General features: G+C 29.5%; 3 protein-coding genes across 4 annotated transcripts; 1 reads left to right on the forward strand and 2 right to left on the reverse strand.

Annotated features, from left to right (window-relative positions):
• Window positions 1-53: 53 nt before the first annotated feature.
• On the forward strand, window positions 54-5649 carry LOC118071800 (U2 snRNP-associated SURP motif-containing protein). Of its 2 annotated transcripts, none has more exons than XM_035091212.1 (16): window positions 54-301; window positions 394-510; window positions 727-1138; window positions 1406-1470; window positions 1554-1719; window positions 1793-1956; window positions 2444-2503; window positions 2971-3014; window positions 3197-3301; window positions 3378-3605; window positions 3687-3929; window positions 4007-4377; window positions 4449-4668; window positions 4803-4962; window positions 5046-5197; window positions 5376-5649. In XM_035091212.1, the coding sequence occupies exons 1-16, from the start codon at window positions 278-280 to the stop codon at window positions 5647-5649; spliced, it is 2805 nt and encodes a 934-aa protein (XP_034947103.1). In that variant the 5' UTR covers window positions 54-277. The 2 variants fall into 2 exon arrangements, with proteins under 2 accessions (XP_034947103.1, XP_034947104.1); XM_035091213.1 differs by having other exon boundaries at window positions 4806-4962.
• A 788-nt stretch (window positions 5650-6437) lies between these two features.
• Asph (Aspartyl beta-hydroxylase) lies at window positions 6438-10207 on the reverse strand. The gene is made up of 9 exons (XM_035091428.1): window positions 10004-10207; window positions 9334-9531; window positions 8537-9258; window positions 8378-8468; window positions 8077-8151; window positions 7503-7730; window positions 7081-7425; window positions 6746-6927; window positions 6438-6657 (listed from the first exon to the last, which is right to left on the reverse strand). The coding sequence occupies exons 1-9, from the start codon at window positions 10053-10055 to the stop codon at window positions 6643-6645; spliced, it is 1908 nt and encodes a 635-aa protein (XP_034947319.1). The 5' UTR covers window positions 10056-10207; the 3' UTR covers window positions 6438-6642.
• Window positions 10208-12405: 2198 nt separating this feature from the next.
• RasGAP1 (Ras GTPase activating protein 1) lies at window positions 12406-18408 on the reverse strand. Its single transcript, XM_035091277.1, has 12 exons — window positions 18295-18408; window positions 16562-16682; window positions 15874-16485; window positions 15268-15603; window positions 14962-15163; window positions 14643-14861; window positions 14442-14566; window positions 14212-14340; window positions 13860-13966; window positions 13536-13779; window positions 13105-13446; window positions 12406-13026 (listed from the first exon to the last, which is right to left on the reverse strand). The coding sequence occupies exons 1-12, from the start codon at window positions 18347-18349 to the stop codon at window positions 12474-12476; spliced, it is 3045 nt and encodes a 1014-aa protein (XP_034947168.1). The 5' UTR covers window positions 18350-18408; the 3' UTR covers window positions 12406-12473.
• Between the last annotated feature and the right edge of the window lie 761 nt (window positions 18409-19169).

Genomic DNA, 19169 nt, shown 5'->3' on the forward strand with positions numbered 1-19169 from the left:
TTTTTTTTTTTGGTTTCATGTTGGCTGACATGATCAGTTAACGTCAGGACAAATTGAAGTTGTAGCAAAATAATAGGTGTCTTATTCAGATAATTTTTAATCAATTATTGTAGTGAATTTATAGCGTTTCAAAAAAATTTATTCAATTTCTTCTTCTTTTGTTCTGAAAATTGATTACCATTAGTGAAAAAATACTCTTTTAGCTTACTACATTTGCCAATTCAACATTTTACAATGATGCTTACATTGTAGGTTATCTTTTTCCATAGTAAAAACGATGGCGGAAAAAGCAATGATGAAGGTATGAAAATTGTTTAGTATTTTATTTAATAAAATTATCTTTATGTGTGTTTTGCTTTCAATTATAAAAATTGTTTATTTAATCATTTATAGCAAATTGCGGAGCAAAAGCTAAAAGCTTTCTCCATTGGAACAATGGGGAAACGTCCGTTAAGCAAAAAAGAATTGGAAGAGCAACGAAAGAAAGAACAAGAACAAGCTGCAGCTCAGGTAATTATTTATTTAATTAATTACTATTTAATGAAATATTTTGAACGATTTATATTATAGTAAAAAATGAATGAGGTAAATAGATTTTTTATCACATTAATCTTAAATTATACAGGTTTTATATATTGTAAATTATCTGTTTGAATAACATACTCAGACTTTTTCCGATTTTTTATCCATTTATGAAAGATTTTTATATAAGTTATTTATTGTTAGGCTTTTGAAGAATTTGTTGCAACATTTCAAGAAGCTCCCAATAAAACTACAAGTAAAGTGTGGGTGAAAGCCGGTACATATGATGCTGGTAAAAGACAAGAAGACACAAGAGAAAAGGGTAAACTTTATAAACCTCAGTCAAAAATATCAGAATTAGTGGATAGTCGAACTTCTGCGGAACAAGCTCAGGAATATGCCAAATTACTCGGCGCTAATGAGAGGAAAATGGACAGATTAGGAAAGAAAAAAAAAGAGGGTGAAAAGAAGAAAAGTAATTTAGAATTATTCAAAGAAGAATTGAAAATGATTCAGGAAGAAAGAGAAGAGAGGCATAAGTATAAAGGAGTAGTAAAAAATGTAATTTCTACTCAATCGGAAGATCCAATGATAGCTGCTTTAAAGTCAGTCGAAGGTACAATTTTATTCATAATTCATCTACTTTAGCTAAAATATTATCTTTCAAACATTTTTTGGTTTAGTCAAAAAGTCTCCCAACCCATCAGACCCACGAAAAGCTTGTTTGAGTAATTTTATTGATGATCCTCACCTTTTATCCCTAATGTATGAGGGTAATACTCAATGTTTCCATTTCCATCTTATTGTGTTATCATAATTTTTTGTTTGTATGTTTAACAATATTTTCTTTTTTACAAATATTTTTACACTGAAAATGTTTTAGATGGATCTTTTGACAATGGAGATCCAAATACTACAAATTTGTATTTGGGTAACTTGAATCCAAAAGTAAGTATTAGTTATTTGTTATTAAAGATGGAATAATTATTAAAAAATGTGCAATTCCTTTTCTAAATCACTTTGTTTTATAGATTACTGAACAACAATTAATGGAAATTTTTGGAAAGTTTGGTCCTCTTGCCAGTATAAAAATAATGTGGCCTCGTAGTGATGAAGAGAAAGCTCGGCAAAGAAACTGCGGATTTGTTGCATTCATGAGTCGAAAAGATGGTGAAAGAGCCCTTAAAAATTTGAATGGTAACTTTTTGTCAATTAAATTAGTTCATAACATATTTAAACATAAATTTATGAAATTTATTATCGCGAATAGGTCGAGATATAATGCAGTATGAAATGAAGTTGGGTTGGGGAAAAAGTGTGCCAATACCGCCGTATCCAATTTACATTCCTCCAGCTCTGATGGAAATAACACAGCCACCACCTCCTTCAGGTCTACCTTTCAACGCACAACCACATCGTCGTGATAGACACAAGGTACCCCAGTCAAACCACTCCAAACGCGTAATTAATAAAAATTCAATCCACGTCTTTAAAACATTTCGTTTTATTACTATTCAATATATTACCCTTGTTAATAATATCTACTTTGCATTAAAAAAAATTAATAATTGCATCACCGGTCCCCTTAAAATTTTTTTTGATAAGAAATATTTTTTATTTTAAATATTCTTAAATTAGCAATGTCCTTTTACTTACTCATTAAAAAATGCTGCAATGCCTAAAAAAATGTTTGTGATGGCAGTGGCTGAAAGTATACTTTTTTGGTAGATTTTCTATCGAAGAATAATTTCTGTTTGACTTAGTGAATAGAGAATAATTGTAAAATTATTCAAAGATTGTCAGACGAGATAGTGATAACATATTTATCATGAATTCAACTGACATTTTAATATCATCAACATAATATATTGTTTTTCTCATTGTTGAACCGTATAACCATGTTTTTGAAACATAATCTCAGATACCACGTATCCGCAACCTCCAGAGCGCGGACCCCCAGGAAAAGGAAAACTTTGAAAAGGTAAAATTATTCACTCTTGTTAGAAAAACAATCTAATTATCTATGGTGGATAATTAGTTGAATTTTTGCTTGCCTTTCTTCTTCACTGCAATTATTTTTTGGATAATGTGATTGAATTGAAAGATATTTAAAATATAAACAAACTTTATAAAAAAACTTAAAAAAAAAAAAATTGAAAATAATAAAACCCACGTGGTAAGTGTGGAATGGGGTATAAGAAAGGGCTTAAGGGATAAAAACTATTATTCGATATTGCTACAATAAGTAGCAATGAAGATGTAAATCCTCGACTATTGATGATCAAATGAAAATTCTAATGGACATTTACAAATTGTGTTGTAATGACTTGTTGGCGTACGTTGTCTTGGGGGCGCATTTTGGCATTTGGGCTGACTCTCTACCAACCCCCTGAACTCTGTGTCTCGACAATCTGTCACTCTGTTGCACTGTGATCTGGACCTTGACAGATTTTGCAGAATGCAGTTGTCAAAGTGGTCATTCCAACAGAAAGGTATTTGTTTATTTTAGTTATGTACTGACGATACTGTAAGTATGACTAAAATTTTATAATAATCCTTTTATTTATGAACACGAGTCCAACGATGAAGACTTCTGTGTGAAGGAATTCTAATAAAATTGTTCTTATTAAACATACGAAAGTTCTCTTTTTTCAATTTTCATTGTGCGTTATAGGAACTTAGTCATGTTGATACATAGAATGGTGGAATTTGTAATCCGAGAAGGTCCTATGTTCGAAGCCATGATCATGAACCGAGAAATAAACAATCCAATGTTTAGGTAATTTATTTTTTATTGTTATAACTCTAATTTTTTAATTATTAGTTGATTAATTCATTAAATGCCATTTTTATAGATTTCTTTTCGAAAATTACTCTCCGGCACACACATACTATCGATGGAAGTTATTTTCAGTTTTACAAGGAGATGGACAAAAAGAATGGCGTACGAATGATTTTAGAATGTTTAAAGGAGGAAGTGTTTGGAGACCACCTCCAATTAACCCTTGGACTCAAGGCATGCCGGATGAATTAGTTGAAATGGAAGAAAGGCAGGAACCAAGAAGAGGCAGTTTATCTAATAGGTAATATTTTAAAATATCAAGTTATTTTTTTGTATGACGTTACAAATTCTCTTAGATAACATTTAATTTTTATTATTTTAGCCAACGAGATAGATTAGAAGATTTACTTAGGAATATTTCTCCAGAACGTTTAAAAGTTGCTGAAGTAATGGTATTTTGTATTGAGCATGCTGAAGCAGCCGAAGAAATATGTGATTGCATTTCTGAATCTTTGTCAATTTTACAAACACCAGCAAACAAAAAAATAGCTAGACTTTATCTTATATCTGATATTTTACATAATTGTGGAGTAAAAGTAACCAATGCAACTATTTATAGAAAAGCGTAAATATTTTTTATAATTATTTTAACAGAAATTATGTACATATATTTATGAAAATATTAATTGTACAAAATTTTAGGTTTGAAGCACGTTTATTAGATATATTTACCGAAGTTCATCAAGCTTATAAACACTTTGATAGTCGATTAAAAGCTGAAGGGTTTAAAATGCGTGTAATGCGTATGTTTAGAGCATGGGAAGACTGGGCTGTTTATCCCAGAGAATTTTTACTTAAGCTACAAAATGCATTCTTGGGACTAGTATCTATTGCGGAACCAGAATTAGAGAATGACGATGACATTGATGGTGCTCCGTTGTCAGATGTTGATGGAGATGCTGGAGAAGATTTAGATGGTGTTCCTCTTGACGGTGCTGCTTTATTGAAAGGAGCAATGAAACTTGGACTTACACCTCAACCTAGTAATTATGACGATATTGATGGTGTACCCAGTAAGTAATAATATTAATATTCCAATTATTATTAATTTCTTCATAAATCATAAAATAATTTTTTTTTGTAGTGGATGACGATATCGATGGTATTCCAATGGATGATACTCGAGTACAAACAAAAAATAAAGGTAATGAGAAAAAACAGTCAATACCAGCAGGTTTTGTGCCTTCGAGATGGGAAACTGTAGATCCTGATCAAGTAGAAGCTCAAGCAATGACCACAAGTAAATGGGAAGAATTGGAACAAAATGACGATTCAAATTCTCAAGATGCTAGTATGGATTCTAGGTAAACATTTTTAAATCAATGATTTATGCATCGTACTTTTTACTTTGATCAATTTTCAAATGACATCTCACTACTAGTGATTTATAATTGAACTGATTATGTGTAAATAATATCTTACCTAATAATTGTAATAGTAGTCGTGATTATAATGAGGAGAGACGTACAAGACTTCGTGAAATTGAACTGAAAATAATGCAATATCAAGATGAATTAGAGAGTGGTAGAAGGAGTCTTAAGTCAGGAATGACAATTCAAACACAAGTTGAGCATTATCGGAAAAAACTTATAAGAAAGGTGAATTTTTTTTCTATGCTTTTTTTTAATGATTAAGTAATTAATATCTTAAATACAATTTTAACATTCTTTTTATTTTCTAGAGTGAAAGAGAAATGAAAGACTCAAAAAATGATGAAAGAGACGATGAAAGACGAAAAGAAAGGAGACGGAGTACATCACCGGATTCTCCGCTCCATTACCGTGATAGAAGGAGAGGTTCTCCTTCGCCATCCAAGAGCAGCAGCCGTTATAGGTATGTGTTTTTAATACATATTTTTACAAAATATTTTTAGTAAAATTATTTTAAATTTAACTGTGTAGATTGTTTCACTTATCTAAATGAAATAACTTTGAAGATGTTTTGAAAAGTTAACTACTTTTAATAGAACTAGTTGATTATTAAATACCTACAAATTTTTCAATTTAAATAGGTCTCGTAGCAGATCACCTAGATGTAAACGGCGTTCACGTTCGCCTTATAAAAAACGTGCTCCAATGACACCATCACCTCCACGAATACGTACAACACCATCACCAGTCTTTTCATCATCCCGATCACGGAGATCACCCGGTAGTGATCGTAAAAAACGAGCGCGTTCTCCATCAATGTCACCTCCACCCCCTCCTCGTAGTTCTATCAAACATAGACTTAGCAGTCCACCGTCACCCTCATCAAGGAAACATAGACATAAGCATAAATATTGAGAAATATTGTAATTTTTCGCAATCAAATCTTAATCAATTTCATAAAATTTATTAAATAACTTTCCGCAAAAAATTAAAAAGAAAAAAAAAGATTATTTTTTATTATTGGAGTTACTCGGATTAATATTCAACTGTTAAATAGTTGTATAAAAAATTTTTAATTAAGATTATTATTTATATTATATAAATAATAGCGAAAGCGAGATTCTTATTTATACTGGTTCATTAGATATTAATAATGAAATTGATCAAGATAATCAAATTTTTGAAAGAAGTAGCATGTAAATAATTATTTATTTTCATGTAGTTTTTTTTTTCTAATTGTATTAAACTTACAAATAATAAAATTACATGATTCATCATTGTATAAACAGAATAAATAAGTTCTTTAATTTTACAATAAAATTTTTTATTTCAAATAATATTTTATTTAGTTTAATTGAATGTTGGTAAATAATGTGTTACCATAGAACGTTTGTGTATAATTCACTTGAAAAATAGAATTTTTAATAACTTTTACTTTAAATTATTGGGATGAATTTATTGAAAAGATATACAGAGAATTCATAACAAAATAGTGTAACATTATTCATAAAAACTGTCCTTTTAAGAAAATATTCTTTCTTAATCAATAAAATTATTCTCAACTACATTTTAATTAAAATATTATTTAAAACATAAGTAATGAATAAATTATTTGTTAAAATACTGTTAATAATTAATTCGTCAAAAGCAAAATTAACAAAATCATTCTAAAACTACAATAAATTTTCTTTAAAATTAAACAAAAATGCTGTCGTAAAAAAATGATTTCCACGCTATATCACTCTTGAAAAATTAATTTAATAAATATTCAACCATATCTTATTAGAGTTGATTTTTACTATGTTCTCGCTATTATTAGTATTTAATACAGACGAGTTGAATAATCTGGATACTTGAAAATTTTTTATTATTCTTGTACTTCCAATTATAATTATTATTTACAAAATATTAATTATCCAAGTCCTGTAAGAATATTATTTTTATTTGCTACTTATTTACTTAAATAAAAATTACATTAGTAAAGAAAATTGATATATTGTTAATTATTTACCCCAGCTAACCACTGCTCAATTCCTTCTTGAATATTTACATCATTATTATCAACTGGTTCTGTAAAGTCGAATTCTTGTCGACCACCACGAGAGCTTGATTGAGGTGTTTTTGAAACTTCTTTAGTATTTTTATTTTTAGATTTTTCTACACCGGAATGCATTGGCTGTGGAGCATTCAGACCTGTTAAAAATAAATATCGTTATTATGAAATTAGTTTATTTGTTAGTGTCATAAAGATCCTCAATGCTCATTTAGAAAATAAAATTTGAAAAGTATCTACTTAGTATTTACAATATTTTTAAGACTGATCAAATCATTAATAAATTTATTTACGTTTCCAATCACCAATATCTTGTTCTTCTTCTTCATCGTCTAACTCTTCCTCTTCTTCATATTCTTCCTCGTCTTCTACTTCTTCCTCTTCTTCTTCACTTTGACTTGGAGTTGGAAGTTTTCCGTATTTAGCTTCCAACTTAGCTACTAATTCATGATCATCAACTTCTTCAACTTCAACTTCGTCATCCTCTATCTCTTCCTCTTCTTCAAGATCTTCTTCATCTTCTAAATCTTCTTCATCGTACTCCGATTCTTGTTCTGTCCCCGAAAATCGTTCACTTTCAGAAGTATAAAACTCTGGCTCATCCTTCTTACCTGGTGAAGGAATATTCACTTGATCCTCTAAATATTCCGGCAAAAAATATTTTTTATCATATTTCTTTCAAATTCTATTGATCAATTGATTGATAATAAAATACCTTTCTTTGAAAAATTTTTAGAAGCTTGAAAAGCTCCTGATTGTTTATTGTGAAGATTTTTTATTTCTTCGGTAGGTAAATTTTTGTATTTTGATTCAAGCTCTTGGAGATGCTTGATTTGTTGTTGTTTTTGTGCTGTATCACCTTTAATATTGAGTTGTTTAGGATCAGGTGGAGGTATTATAGTATTTCTTCTACTTAAATCAGTAGCTTCAGGAATATCATCAACTAAAAAAAAGTTCAAATATACTGATAAGAATTTCATAATGATGAAAAGTGACTAAATTATTTACATTCATATTACATAACACCAAAACACTTATTATTATCATTATTGATATACTTACGTTATCTGTTAGTGCACGATGACAGCAAACATGCTAACACATGAATTATTTACGAATATTATTTGCCCAAGCGCATTAAAAAATTATTAAGAGCAATAAAATACTAAACAAAATAAACAATTAAATTCACTGTACACTAGTTCAATTGTTAATACGCTTGGAAAAAAAACATTGACTCTTTTTTAAATAGATGAAGGTCTAAAAAAGTTCCTCAAAAACAAAATTACCATTTTTCCACCTTCTAACCAGTACAAAATGTGCGGCAACGACTAGTGCAACACCAACTCCAAATTTTACTGCCACTGTAATCACGATATTTTATTTTCTGCATTTTATTTATTTTACAATACATATTTAATTATGTAATAACCATTGACAATTATATTTTTCTTATAATTTTATTTGATAATTATTTTAAAGAATAATCGGTATTCTTATAATTAATTAATATCTAATTAGAGCATTGAAGGACCTTTTAATTATTTCTAAATAGTTTTTGTTCCAAGTGATAGAAAAAAGCTGACTCACCACTTGTTTCTTCATCCTCTTCTATTACCTCGTCTCTAAGAGGTTCTATTTCAACTTCATTGATGATTTCTTCAGGTTCTCCTTCTTCAACCTAGAAAAAATTTTGTTTTAAAGATAATTATAGTTAGTGATAATATCAATAAATGAATAATACTTTACTTCTTCTAGAGGTTCAGTACTATCATCAATATCATTGACTCCTGGTATGCTAACGTATTCATAAATATCATCTTCATCCACTTTTTCAAATGGTTTAATTCCTTCTATACTCATATCTAAGTCCGGTGCTGATATATTTGTTATATCTTCTTCATCATCATCATTATCATTTTGCTCTTCATTGTCATCATTTTGATTATCATCAATTTCATCAAGGACTCCCATATCATCATCTTCTGAAAAACCATCATTTTCTGATTTGTAGTCAACTCCTTCATCTCCCTCATCTTCATCTTCTTGTTGTTCTTCTTCCTCATCTTCTGTATCAGTCTGTTGGTCTGATGTTCCTTCATCTTCTTCAGCATCATTATTATCATAATCTTCTGCTTCTGTTTGATCTTCTTCATCGTCTACACCTTCAGTACCTTCATCTTCTTCTTCTTCTTCTTCTACTTGATTACTTTCATTGCCTTCCACATCTTCTTCTTCTTCTTGATCTTCACCTTCAGTCCCACCACTTTCATCTTCCTCATTTTCTTCTTCATCCTCATGGTCATGATCGTCTTCTTCTTCTTCATGTTCTTCCTCTTCTTCATGATCTATCTCATGACTTACTTCATTATCATGTTTTTCGTGCTCTCCTGCATCATGAAACGGAAACACATCATCAACCCATCCTTCAAAAATTACTGCCCATTGTGAAGAAGCTATTGGAGTATCCACTGTCAAAAATAATATGAAAAATTTAAAAAAATTGACAGAGAATTAAAATTGATGTATGAATTTGTTTTTTATACCATCAGTTGTTCCACGATGTTCAAAAATGATAACTCCTACTAAACCAATAAGTACTGTGAACAAGGCGAAAAATATAATTCTAGCACACCAATGTCCTCCTGTTGAGCCTTCCTTATAGATATGTATCGTAACATTATCAGGAGCATGTTCTGCAGGATTTACCAACATTGGTGGAGGAGTTCCAGTATCTTCATCTTCTAAATTTCATTGAAAATTAATAATTTAATTTTATTAATAATGTGAAATTCAATTGATTTTTTTTTATAATGTCATCGAAATGTTACTAAAAATATTTTGGTTTAAATACGATTATTTTTTTAAAATAAAATATAAAAAATATTGTTAGAAAATTTTTGCCAAAATTTAGAAGATTTCCTAAGTAGCTAGAGTGATGTATAATCTATTTTTATAGCTGAAAGTTTGATAAAATACTGTAACCCATTATTGAATCTATTCCGTAAATAGAAAAGTTTTAATAAGTAATCATTAAAAAATTTTTTTTGGAAAAACAACAAATAATACATGAAAGGATTTTCAATGAGATTAAAGAACTTTTGAGTGACATTGCAGATTTATCATTTCCTCAGGGGTAAAAATAAAGAATTTAGTTATTTCTAAAAATATCTTACCACGATGTAAGTTGTATTACGAAAGATTTGTCTAACTTACCTTTTTTACGTCTTTTTTCCTTTCGTTTTCTTGGTTGAACATCACCAGACATTATTTTTTCAGTAGATTACAACAATAAACTTAACAGTATTGACTAAAAATAACTGTAAGTGATTTAATCAAAACAATACAAGTAAACTTGATGCGAAAATTTTGATTTTAAAACTGACGAACATAATCGTGGGAGACGGCAGTGCAATCGAATCCAAAATTAAAATCCCTATGAATATAAATCTAGAGTCTCTAGCATAAAAATAATTTGACTACAATAAATAATACAAACTTAGTAAATTTTATATTTTAGAGAAGTTTTTTTATTGCAGTAATTTATATTTACAATATTAAAATGTTCGAAATTCATATTATTATTCAATTTTTTAAATAAATAATTATTTAATTAGATATTTAATTCAATTATTTAATTATAAAACAGAAAGAAAATTGTTTTAATTTTCCTTCATTTGATTCCTCAATGTGTAAGGCACAATCTATGCACTAAGAATTTTACTAAGAATTAACAATAGTAATATTAATAGTTTTTTATGAACACAACAAAAAAGTGATATACAAAATCGTTATTAAATTATTAATACATTACAATTAATATAAATAATACCGCTCATAAGTAATTAAATAATTAATTATCATTATTAAAAATGACTGCATTATTTTCATTATCAAACCATAATGAAATTATTACAGTTATTTGTAAACTTATAAACTAAACTTTGCAGTTGTTTGTTATTCTTACAATGCTAAAAGTGTGCCAAATTAAGTAATTATCTCTTTTCAATAAAAAAAATTTTTTCAATTGAATTCACTATAACTTCGGATTTTATAATTTAATCATCCAGATGTGTTTTTTTGATGTGGACACAGTAATGTGTAGATATGTTAAATTTATCAAGACTAATTTATTACCATCTATTTGCTTGTTCACATTTTAATCTGTACACGATATTAGCACTAAGAAACTGTAAATAATTCTTTGAAATTTAGAGTATAAATCATTTAAATATAAGTCTTAAATATAAATTACTCATTTCATTAGTAATGATAAACATTTCTTATTAAATGAAATTTGTAAATGAGAGAATAAAAATGTTAATCGATATAATCAACTTTATGTGCGTTAATGATATTATATCATAAATTCCAAAGAAATTTATCACAGCATCGTAAGAATCAATAGTTAGAATTCGCCCTAATTCTAAATAAAACAATAGAGAGAAGTGAAAGTTTGTTTAGATCTTTCATCTATACCTGGACAATAATTCTGTACACTGTACAATTGGGTTAAGATTAAAATTTGTGTACTATTCAATAATTAATCATAATAATAAAAATAAGAATAATAATAATTAATAACATTATTTTCAATTATAACGATAACTGTACAACTTATATTTCTTTGTATTATTACTTGGTGTTTTATATCTTGTTCTTAAAATTATTTTGTTCATTAACACTTACTACAATGGAGGGATTCTACAACAATGATTCTTAACATGATGTAAATATACATAAAAAAATTAAACTGAAACTTGAAAAAAAGTAACAAGTCTCTTACTATTTACTCTTTTCTTATTCAATCACTTTTACGTCTTCAATATTCATGATATTATTTATTCAATTATTATTTCTTCAATGAATTATATCCTGAAAAAGTTATCAGACTCTACATTTACATTTTTATTCATGATTGTAGCTTTATTGTTTATTCTTGTGCTTGGTAAAAAAAAAATGCGTAAGTAAAAAATAGTAATCCAGATCCTAAAGCTAATTCAGTTCAATCAAGTAAAATTATTTTTTACGTCGTTACCGTAAAAAAAACGTTCATTTCTTTTCTTTTTATCAATTCTAGAGATCACGCTTGATAAATTATTCGGTAAATTGTCAAGATATTTAAATGTTTGCTCACTATATTTTTTTTTACATCTTATCATTTATTCACAAGTATTTCATTCGTTTTAACTCAAAGTCCGTAAAATTTTTTATGATTTGTTCACTTGAATGAATTTTACTACTAATGAATGAATGATAACAGCAAATAAGTGGCTATATTTAATCTTATCGAAATTGATATCAATTAATAGATAAATGTAAATTGTTAAATTCAATGTATGAATGTGTATTGAGCACCGTTATCGTAGTGATCATTGAAGATAAACTTAAATGAATTGAGATTACGATTTATTATAGTTGTCGACACTATAAATATTATATTTTTCTACGCATTACCAATATTCTTTACGAAAGAAAAAAAAACAAAACAAAATAAATTTTTCAAATAAATAAATAAATACAAATTATAATTGTGACGACATTATTTTGTGCATAAATTTTGAACAATTTATATAAAAGAACATGAAATTAATGTCATGAAATGGAACTAATTAACATTCCAAGAATCAATTTTTAATGAGATGAATGAATAAAATTTATAATCGATTTTTACATTAATAAAATTTTAATGATTCCCCCGACCACTCATTGAACTAGACGATATATCCGAAGCATCGTCTCGTATTCTCCAAGATAAAGAGCCTTCATTACTAAACTTTCTGGTGTTATCATAATTACTGAATTTCCTAGATAGTGTACTTGATAAATTAATTCCTTCACATGTTAATAAACTTCCAACTTCTATCCGCCTTTGATTTTCACAATTTTCATTGTCATTCTTTTCAGATCTTAAAGTATTGTTCAGACTACGATCAAACTTATTGAGATCATTCTGAATACTTCGAATAGTATCTGAATTATTATCATAATGCTTTATAGTATTATTTTCATTCTCATACCTACGATTGATCGAATCCGAATCCAAACATTTTCTCAAAGATTCATCGTATCTAGGATCATCTATTCGACGCATAAAATTATCATAAGTGAACCCTGTATCGATACATTGTTGATTCAAGTTATCTGTATCTGCTGTGAATGCACGTTTCGTAAGTTGTCCCTCGTAGCCTGCTCTAGCAGCTAGAAGGAGGTAGTTATCATCACCAATTGGTGCTTGTCTAATAAAATGAAAAATAATTGATTAATTAGATACATAAGAAATTGGACTGATTTTCGTAAATAAGTGAAATACTTACTTGCTACCGTATTTGGTGTCTCGAGCCAATTTTCTAAAGTAAGCACGATGCTCACGTTGTAAAGCAAATGCCGCATCTCTTAAGGCTGTTAACGTTTTGAAAGTCGAAGTTACATCTTCAATTGGTGATCCACCACCTTGTAAAACACACATTTCACTGGCACCATAAACTGCTTGGCATTCACAATTACTCATTAGTGTTTCTAGTCGTGCCATATTCGCATAAATAAGGGAATGAATCCTCTGTAGATCTCTATCTGGATCAAGAACCATTCGTAAACCAGCTTCAATGCCCGCAGATGCTTCGCTACATCCTAAAGCAGTTTTAGATGTTGCTCTACAACTGTAAGAAATAAAAAAATATATTGTTAATATTAACTATTGAAAACCTTATTGATACAAAAAAAAAATATTTGATAATATAATTCTTACCACAGCCAATGACCATTGATGTAAGCGCTTGGATGATATCGCTCTAATCGATTACTATTTGTGTGACAGATTTTCGTCAGGATATCAATCCACTCTTTTTCTTCAACACAATTTCCAGCTTGCACATAAAGTGCTCGTTGAGGTTGTACTATTTGAAACATATTTTTCATCTTAAACGAATCTTCGTGTAATCTTTCCACAGCCAAAATTTCCTCCAAAAGTATTCTACACAAAGGTTCCTTCCCTTTAAATAAAATAAAGTCAAGCCGTTATTAATATTATACTCAATATTTTAATTAGTAGTTGGTAGTTATAAAAAATTACCTTTTGTTTTTGAGTAAGTCAGATCTTGTGTAGTCAGTCTAAAATATCTTTGTTTGAAATTTTTCCTCCCAAATCGTTTACGGCCTTGGGCTCTTTTGATCATAACTCTGTAAGAAAAAATCAATATTTATTAATAGTATACTAAATGTATGAAGGCTTTTCAATTAACGCACATCAAGAGACACGGGCAATGACGGTTTACAAAGTACCAACCTCTTGCCACAGTCCATAGGATGCGCAAAGAGAAAATTTATACTATTGAGAATAAAATTAATAGGATTTAGGAATATTTTATGATTGAAAATATTTTAAATAATTTATTGATTATAAGTTTGTAATAATTTAATCTTACCCTTCTTTTAAAACTACTGGTTGTTCTTGAAGTATAGTCGGACGCCGTGCTGTTCCACTGTTACTACTAGTAGAAATTAATTCTAAAAATTGCTTAACTGCTTGAATATGCTTTTCCGTATAAAATTCTCTATAATAAAATTACATTGTTAATTTCAAGAGTATTCAAACAATAATTCTCATAAATATATAACTCTGATAAGATACAACAATTGTAATGAAATTCCTCACCTATACACGCCTTCCATATATTCTTCTTTACAAACACTTCCAGCACCTCCCCGACAACTAACTAAATTACCTAAACTTTGTATTGTCTTGGAGATAAGTGTTAATGTTCTATTTGTTTGAAAGTCCTATAAAGTATAAAGAACAAAGTTAGCAAAAAGATGTCATAAAACAAAAGAAAATTTTGAAATAATAAAAACTTACAATTTGTTCAGTTGTGATGTCAAATAATCTTGGACCTAAAATTGCAGCAGCAAAGAACCTGAGAAATATAAATCCACTAATAACAGAGTATCTCACTTCTTTGTTCTGCGGAAAATGTATAGCCGCAAGTTCCCTTAAGCACCAAAACATTTCACACATTAATGGTGGACATCTTACTCCAGACGTTGTGATTGCCGTAAATACACGTTCTACGTATTCCTGTATAAAATTATGATAAATAAGTATAATTATTATCGAAAAAAAAAGATTAATTATTATGAAGTAATAGATGATGAATTTTGGATTAATAAAAAAATACCTTCAAATTAGCCAAATTAGTTTGAATAGTAGTGGCATCTCTAACTCGAGTTGGATCAATTTCACAAGGTTTTTTCTCAAGAATAACTTGATCGATGGCAGGCCTAAGTGTACTATGAAGATAATGAAGTCCTGCCAGACGCATTCCTTCATCCATCATCTTACTGACAAGTGTATTACCACGGAAAATTGTCGTAGGATCTCTATTTATAAAAAATAAAGAATGTAGATGTAAAATAAATGAATAAAATAAATGATTCAACTTATGGTAATCAATAATAATCAAGAAAAATGAAAATCTACTTACGTTAATTTCGAAATTTCATGACTAGCTAACGCTCTAATGACCGATACTAACTGTCCATGATGAACCAAAACTTTAACCAAAGGTTGAGCTGCTTCCATTTTACTCGATACAATTTCACCCAAGATGTAAACCGCAGATGCCGTTATAGGTTGCACATTAACACTTTGTAAAAGTAAACTACGTAATCTATCATACATTTCTGAAGGAAAGACATAATCTGCAGTGTAATGGATCTTTAAACGCAAAGATCCAAGACTTGGAAGAGTCCCTGGCGGCGTTGAATTATGCGTTATTTTACTTGGACGGTGTTTTGTTGCCCGAGGCTGTAAGAAATACCTACAAATGAGCAGAAACAATCATTTATCATTAGAAACATTATCGTAAATACATTTTATTGATACTTATCTCAAAAAATTAGATTTCTTACTTTTCATGAATTTAAATTACAAAATTATGCAGAGGAAGAATATTTTATTTTCCAGGAGAATTAATTTACAGAAATTAAATGGAGTAAGCATTTTATATGATTATTATTATTTTTCTTTATACTTGAAAAAATAATAGAATTTAGATAAAGAACATGTACAATTACAGAGAATTACTTACCAAGCAGTAGATGTACTGGTTGGTTGCTTTTGTAGGCCTCTGAGTGGAACCCTAACTTCACCCAAGAATGCTGGCTGTTCTCCCATGCCTGGAGAAGCATGCCAGAGACCAACAACAACTTCTCCAACTTCTCCATCGATAGAATAATGAGAAACATCCTTTTCCTTTGGTTCTGTCGGTTCGGGCTCAAAAATAAATGTTTCATTGAAGTACGGGGATACAGTCTTCTTTTTCACCTTTGTACGTTTGCAAATTTGCTTTCCATTGCTATAATTGACCGTGACTGTAGCAAACGGATCACATCCACCGTTTTTTATTGTTAGCTCACTACACTCAATCACTCGAACTATAAGCTTAGGCTGGGTGTGATTGACTTGAGGTTGAAGAGCAAGTTCTAAATGTGCTTTTCCTTGTACTTCAGAGTCAGCATCAACTGGACTTAATGGAAACCAATGTTCCTTACTATGGTATGAAGCTAAATCTTTTTGTTTTATCGCCACTTTTCCCAAGATCTTATCTTGCTTCAAGTGTCTGTCACGATCGTAAACGTAAATTCCGAGGTAGCGGAACTTTCTTGGCACCTCAAATTGGAACTCTTCTCCAAAGAATGGACTGCAAAGAGATAAAGTTCAAATGTAAAGGGTTATGAGTTAATAATTCAGTATTATTTATTGAGATGTTTACTTACTCGAGAGTTCTTTCGATTGTGCTAGTACGAAAAATTTCCTCCTGATCAAGAGACAGGGCACAATAAACATCTCGTGTTCCAGGGGATCCATGGCCTCGACTTAAAAGATTCTTTACCTCACCTATAAATAATTTTTATGATAAAAATGTCAGTATAAATAATATTTACTATTTATTATATGCTATATTATTTCTTTTCATTGTTACATGAATAATTGTCTACATTCTTCAACGTCTCACTTGGAAATTCGAATAGCATTCATTGATTGAGCTATTGGCAATGTCGAGACACTGAGTCACAGTTCACAGATACTCTAATCGTGCGTTCATGAATGAAATTATAATATACGTGCATTCATCAATACCCGGTGTAATAAAAATAATATCGATATTCATTTCATTTCACCTATATCATTATATTCATATTTTTTCATATATCAAAACAAACATTTTATGACTGCTAATGATCTTATAATTGATTTCAACAATCAACAAAAATTATCATTATGATTTTTACTGGTTAATTCGTTTTTTATCAATGCCAGGTTGATCGGCTCATTAAATAACATTACCAGATGGAAAATCTATTTATTCTGGTAAGTAATTAGTTAATATTTTTTCGATTAGCCTGATACTGGTGATAATAGACGTTCAAAGAATATTTATACTGTTTTATCTATAAATTTTACCTCTAGTTACTTCTATCTAACAATCTATTTTTAATTTATATAATACATTGAATAATTCATAAGCTGTGCTAACATTAACATAATATCAACTTCATGCAATTTTTTATTATTTTAGTAGTTTTTTTTTTAAATAATTTTATTCTTTTTTAAAGAAATATTTAATGTATCAATAAAGTTAAAAATATACTTTATGATTATAGAAAAATTTTGTAAATTTATTGAAGCATTAATAGATATAAATTTAAATTGATACTTCTTTCAATTTTTTTATTTTTTTAAACGACATTGTAACCACAAAAGTTTTTCCCCTAAAGTTGCCATTTCCTATGATAACGAACAAATATGGCTTTTTTTTATAAAATAAATAGTTTTGCAATTTTGTTTACAGATTATAAGAAATTTGAAAATGGGCACATGCTCGATTAAATATCCTGTGGACATGCACCGTTGTGTTGTGTAAAGGAGGAGTTGTGTTGAGACGACTGAGGGCGAGAAGACGCGAGAGGGAAGTGAGTGTGATCCACGACAACGCGTGGGAGTAGAGAATCAAGAGAATGTACGTTTACGCATTTTATTCTGCAAATCTTGCAACATTTTTCCCATAAACATGAATATATTGGTTGTTTTTTTGTTAAAATTAAATGTATCATGTTTAATTTTGATAAATTTGAAACCAATTTTCGTTTATTTTAAAGCATCATAAGACCTTGTTGATGAAAATTGGGTGGAGAAAAAATAATAATGTTAAGAAAAAATAACACACACAAGCAATTTAGAAATTTTTCTGTTGAGAAATATGAGTCGAAATTTTAGTCTTCCGCCCAGGCAGCACAATCGAGAGAGGAAGAATGAGAGAAGAGCTAGAGAGTGAAAAAGAGAATGATAAAAAGAGTGAGACAGAAGTAAAAGAGACTCCATTGAACTCGCGTTCACAATTTTATACTGTATATATTCCTTCAATTGAATCACAACTAATTCATATAAATGTAGCACTTTAAATCACGTGTTTTATTAAATACATAACACTTGTGAATAACTTTCGTACCAATTTTTATTTTGAGTCTCTCCTCAACGCGAACTAGGCGCGTCTCCTCGGCCATGTTACCTCCATGACACTACTGAGTGACTACACGAACAGAACGCAAGCGGTTCATATTCTGTGAATGGGTTTCGGGCAGGGCCGTAACTAAGATGGCGTCTACAGCGTGGGGGATTCTCACATTTCTAAATCATTTCTTCTTGCGTATTTCCTTTTTATCCATCACTTTACTCATTTCTTCTCTTTCTGATTATTAACTTCCGCATAACCCTGACTTAAGGAAAGCCCACATTTATAAATTGTTTTAAAATTACTCATTGTTTTATCCAATAATACTCAAGAAAATTATTTCCGATTTACATAACCTCTTTTCACTATTTTGTTAACTGATTTTTCATTTTACTTCTTATTAACATTTATATCATCATAGTTGAAGGTAAAAAATTTACAGTAACTGTATATTGCTTTAATTATTGTTAATCTTTATTTTTTAATTTAAATTTTATTTTTTTTGCAAATTTTGGGGTTATGAATTTTGCAATACAGTCCTGGGTCAACCCGGGGAGTGTGTCCAGCATAAAAGTACGATCTGGCCCTCGCGTGGTCTCTAGAATCTTTACCAATACAACATAAATACTACTGCAACTTGAAATGAACAGATGCATCGCAGCTTACAGTGTGGTTGTATGATGGGCCATTCCTTTCTTATCATGAAACGTGCTTCGAGTCCGTTTGTCGGCGGACACTGCACACAACCTGTAAATACGTAATACCAGCGTGTTGGTCATGTTATAACTCATCGGCGCTCGTATATGTACAGCAAGCCATTTCCTGATGGCGCAATGGTCCGCTTCCTCTCTTTGCTCACTCGCACGTTTGCT

The sequence above is a fragment of the Chelonus insularis genome, unplaced genomic scaffold, assembly GCF_013357705.1.
Source record: "Chelonus insularis isolate UGA/USDA-ARS -01 unplaced genomic scaffold, ASM1335770v1 contig_88_pilon, whole genome shotgun sequence".
Taxonomy (NCBI): domain Eukaryota; kingdom Metazoa; phylum Arthropoda; class Insecta; order Hymenoptera; family Braconidae; genus Chelonus; species Chelonus insularis.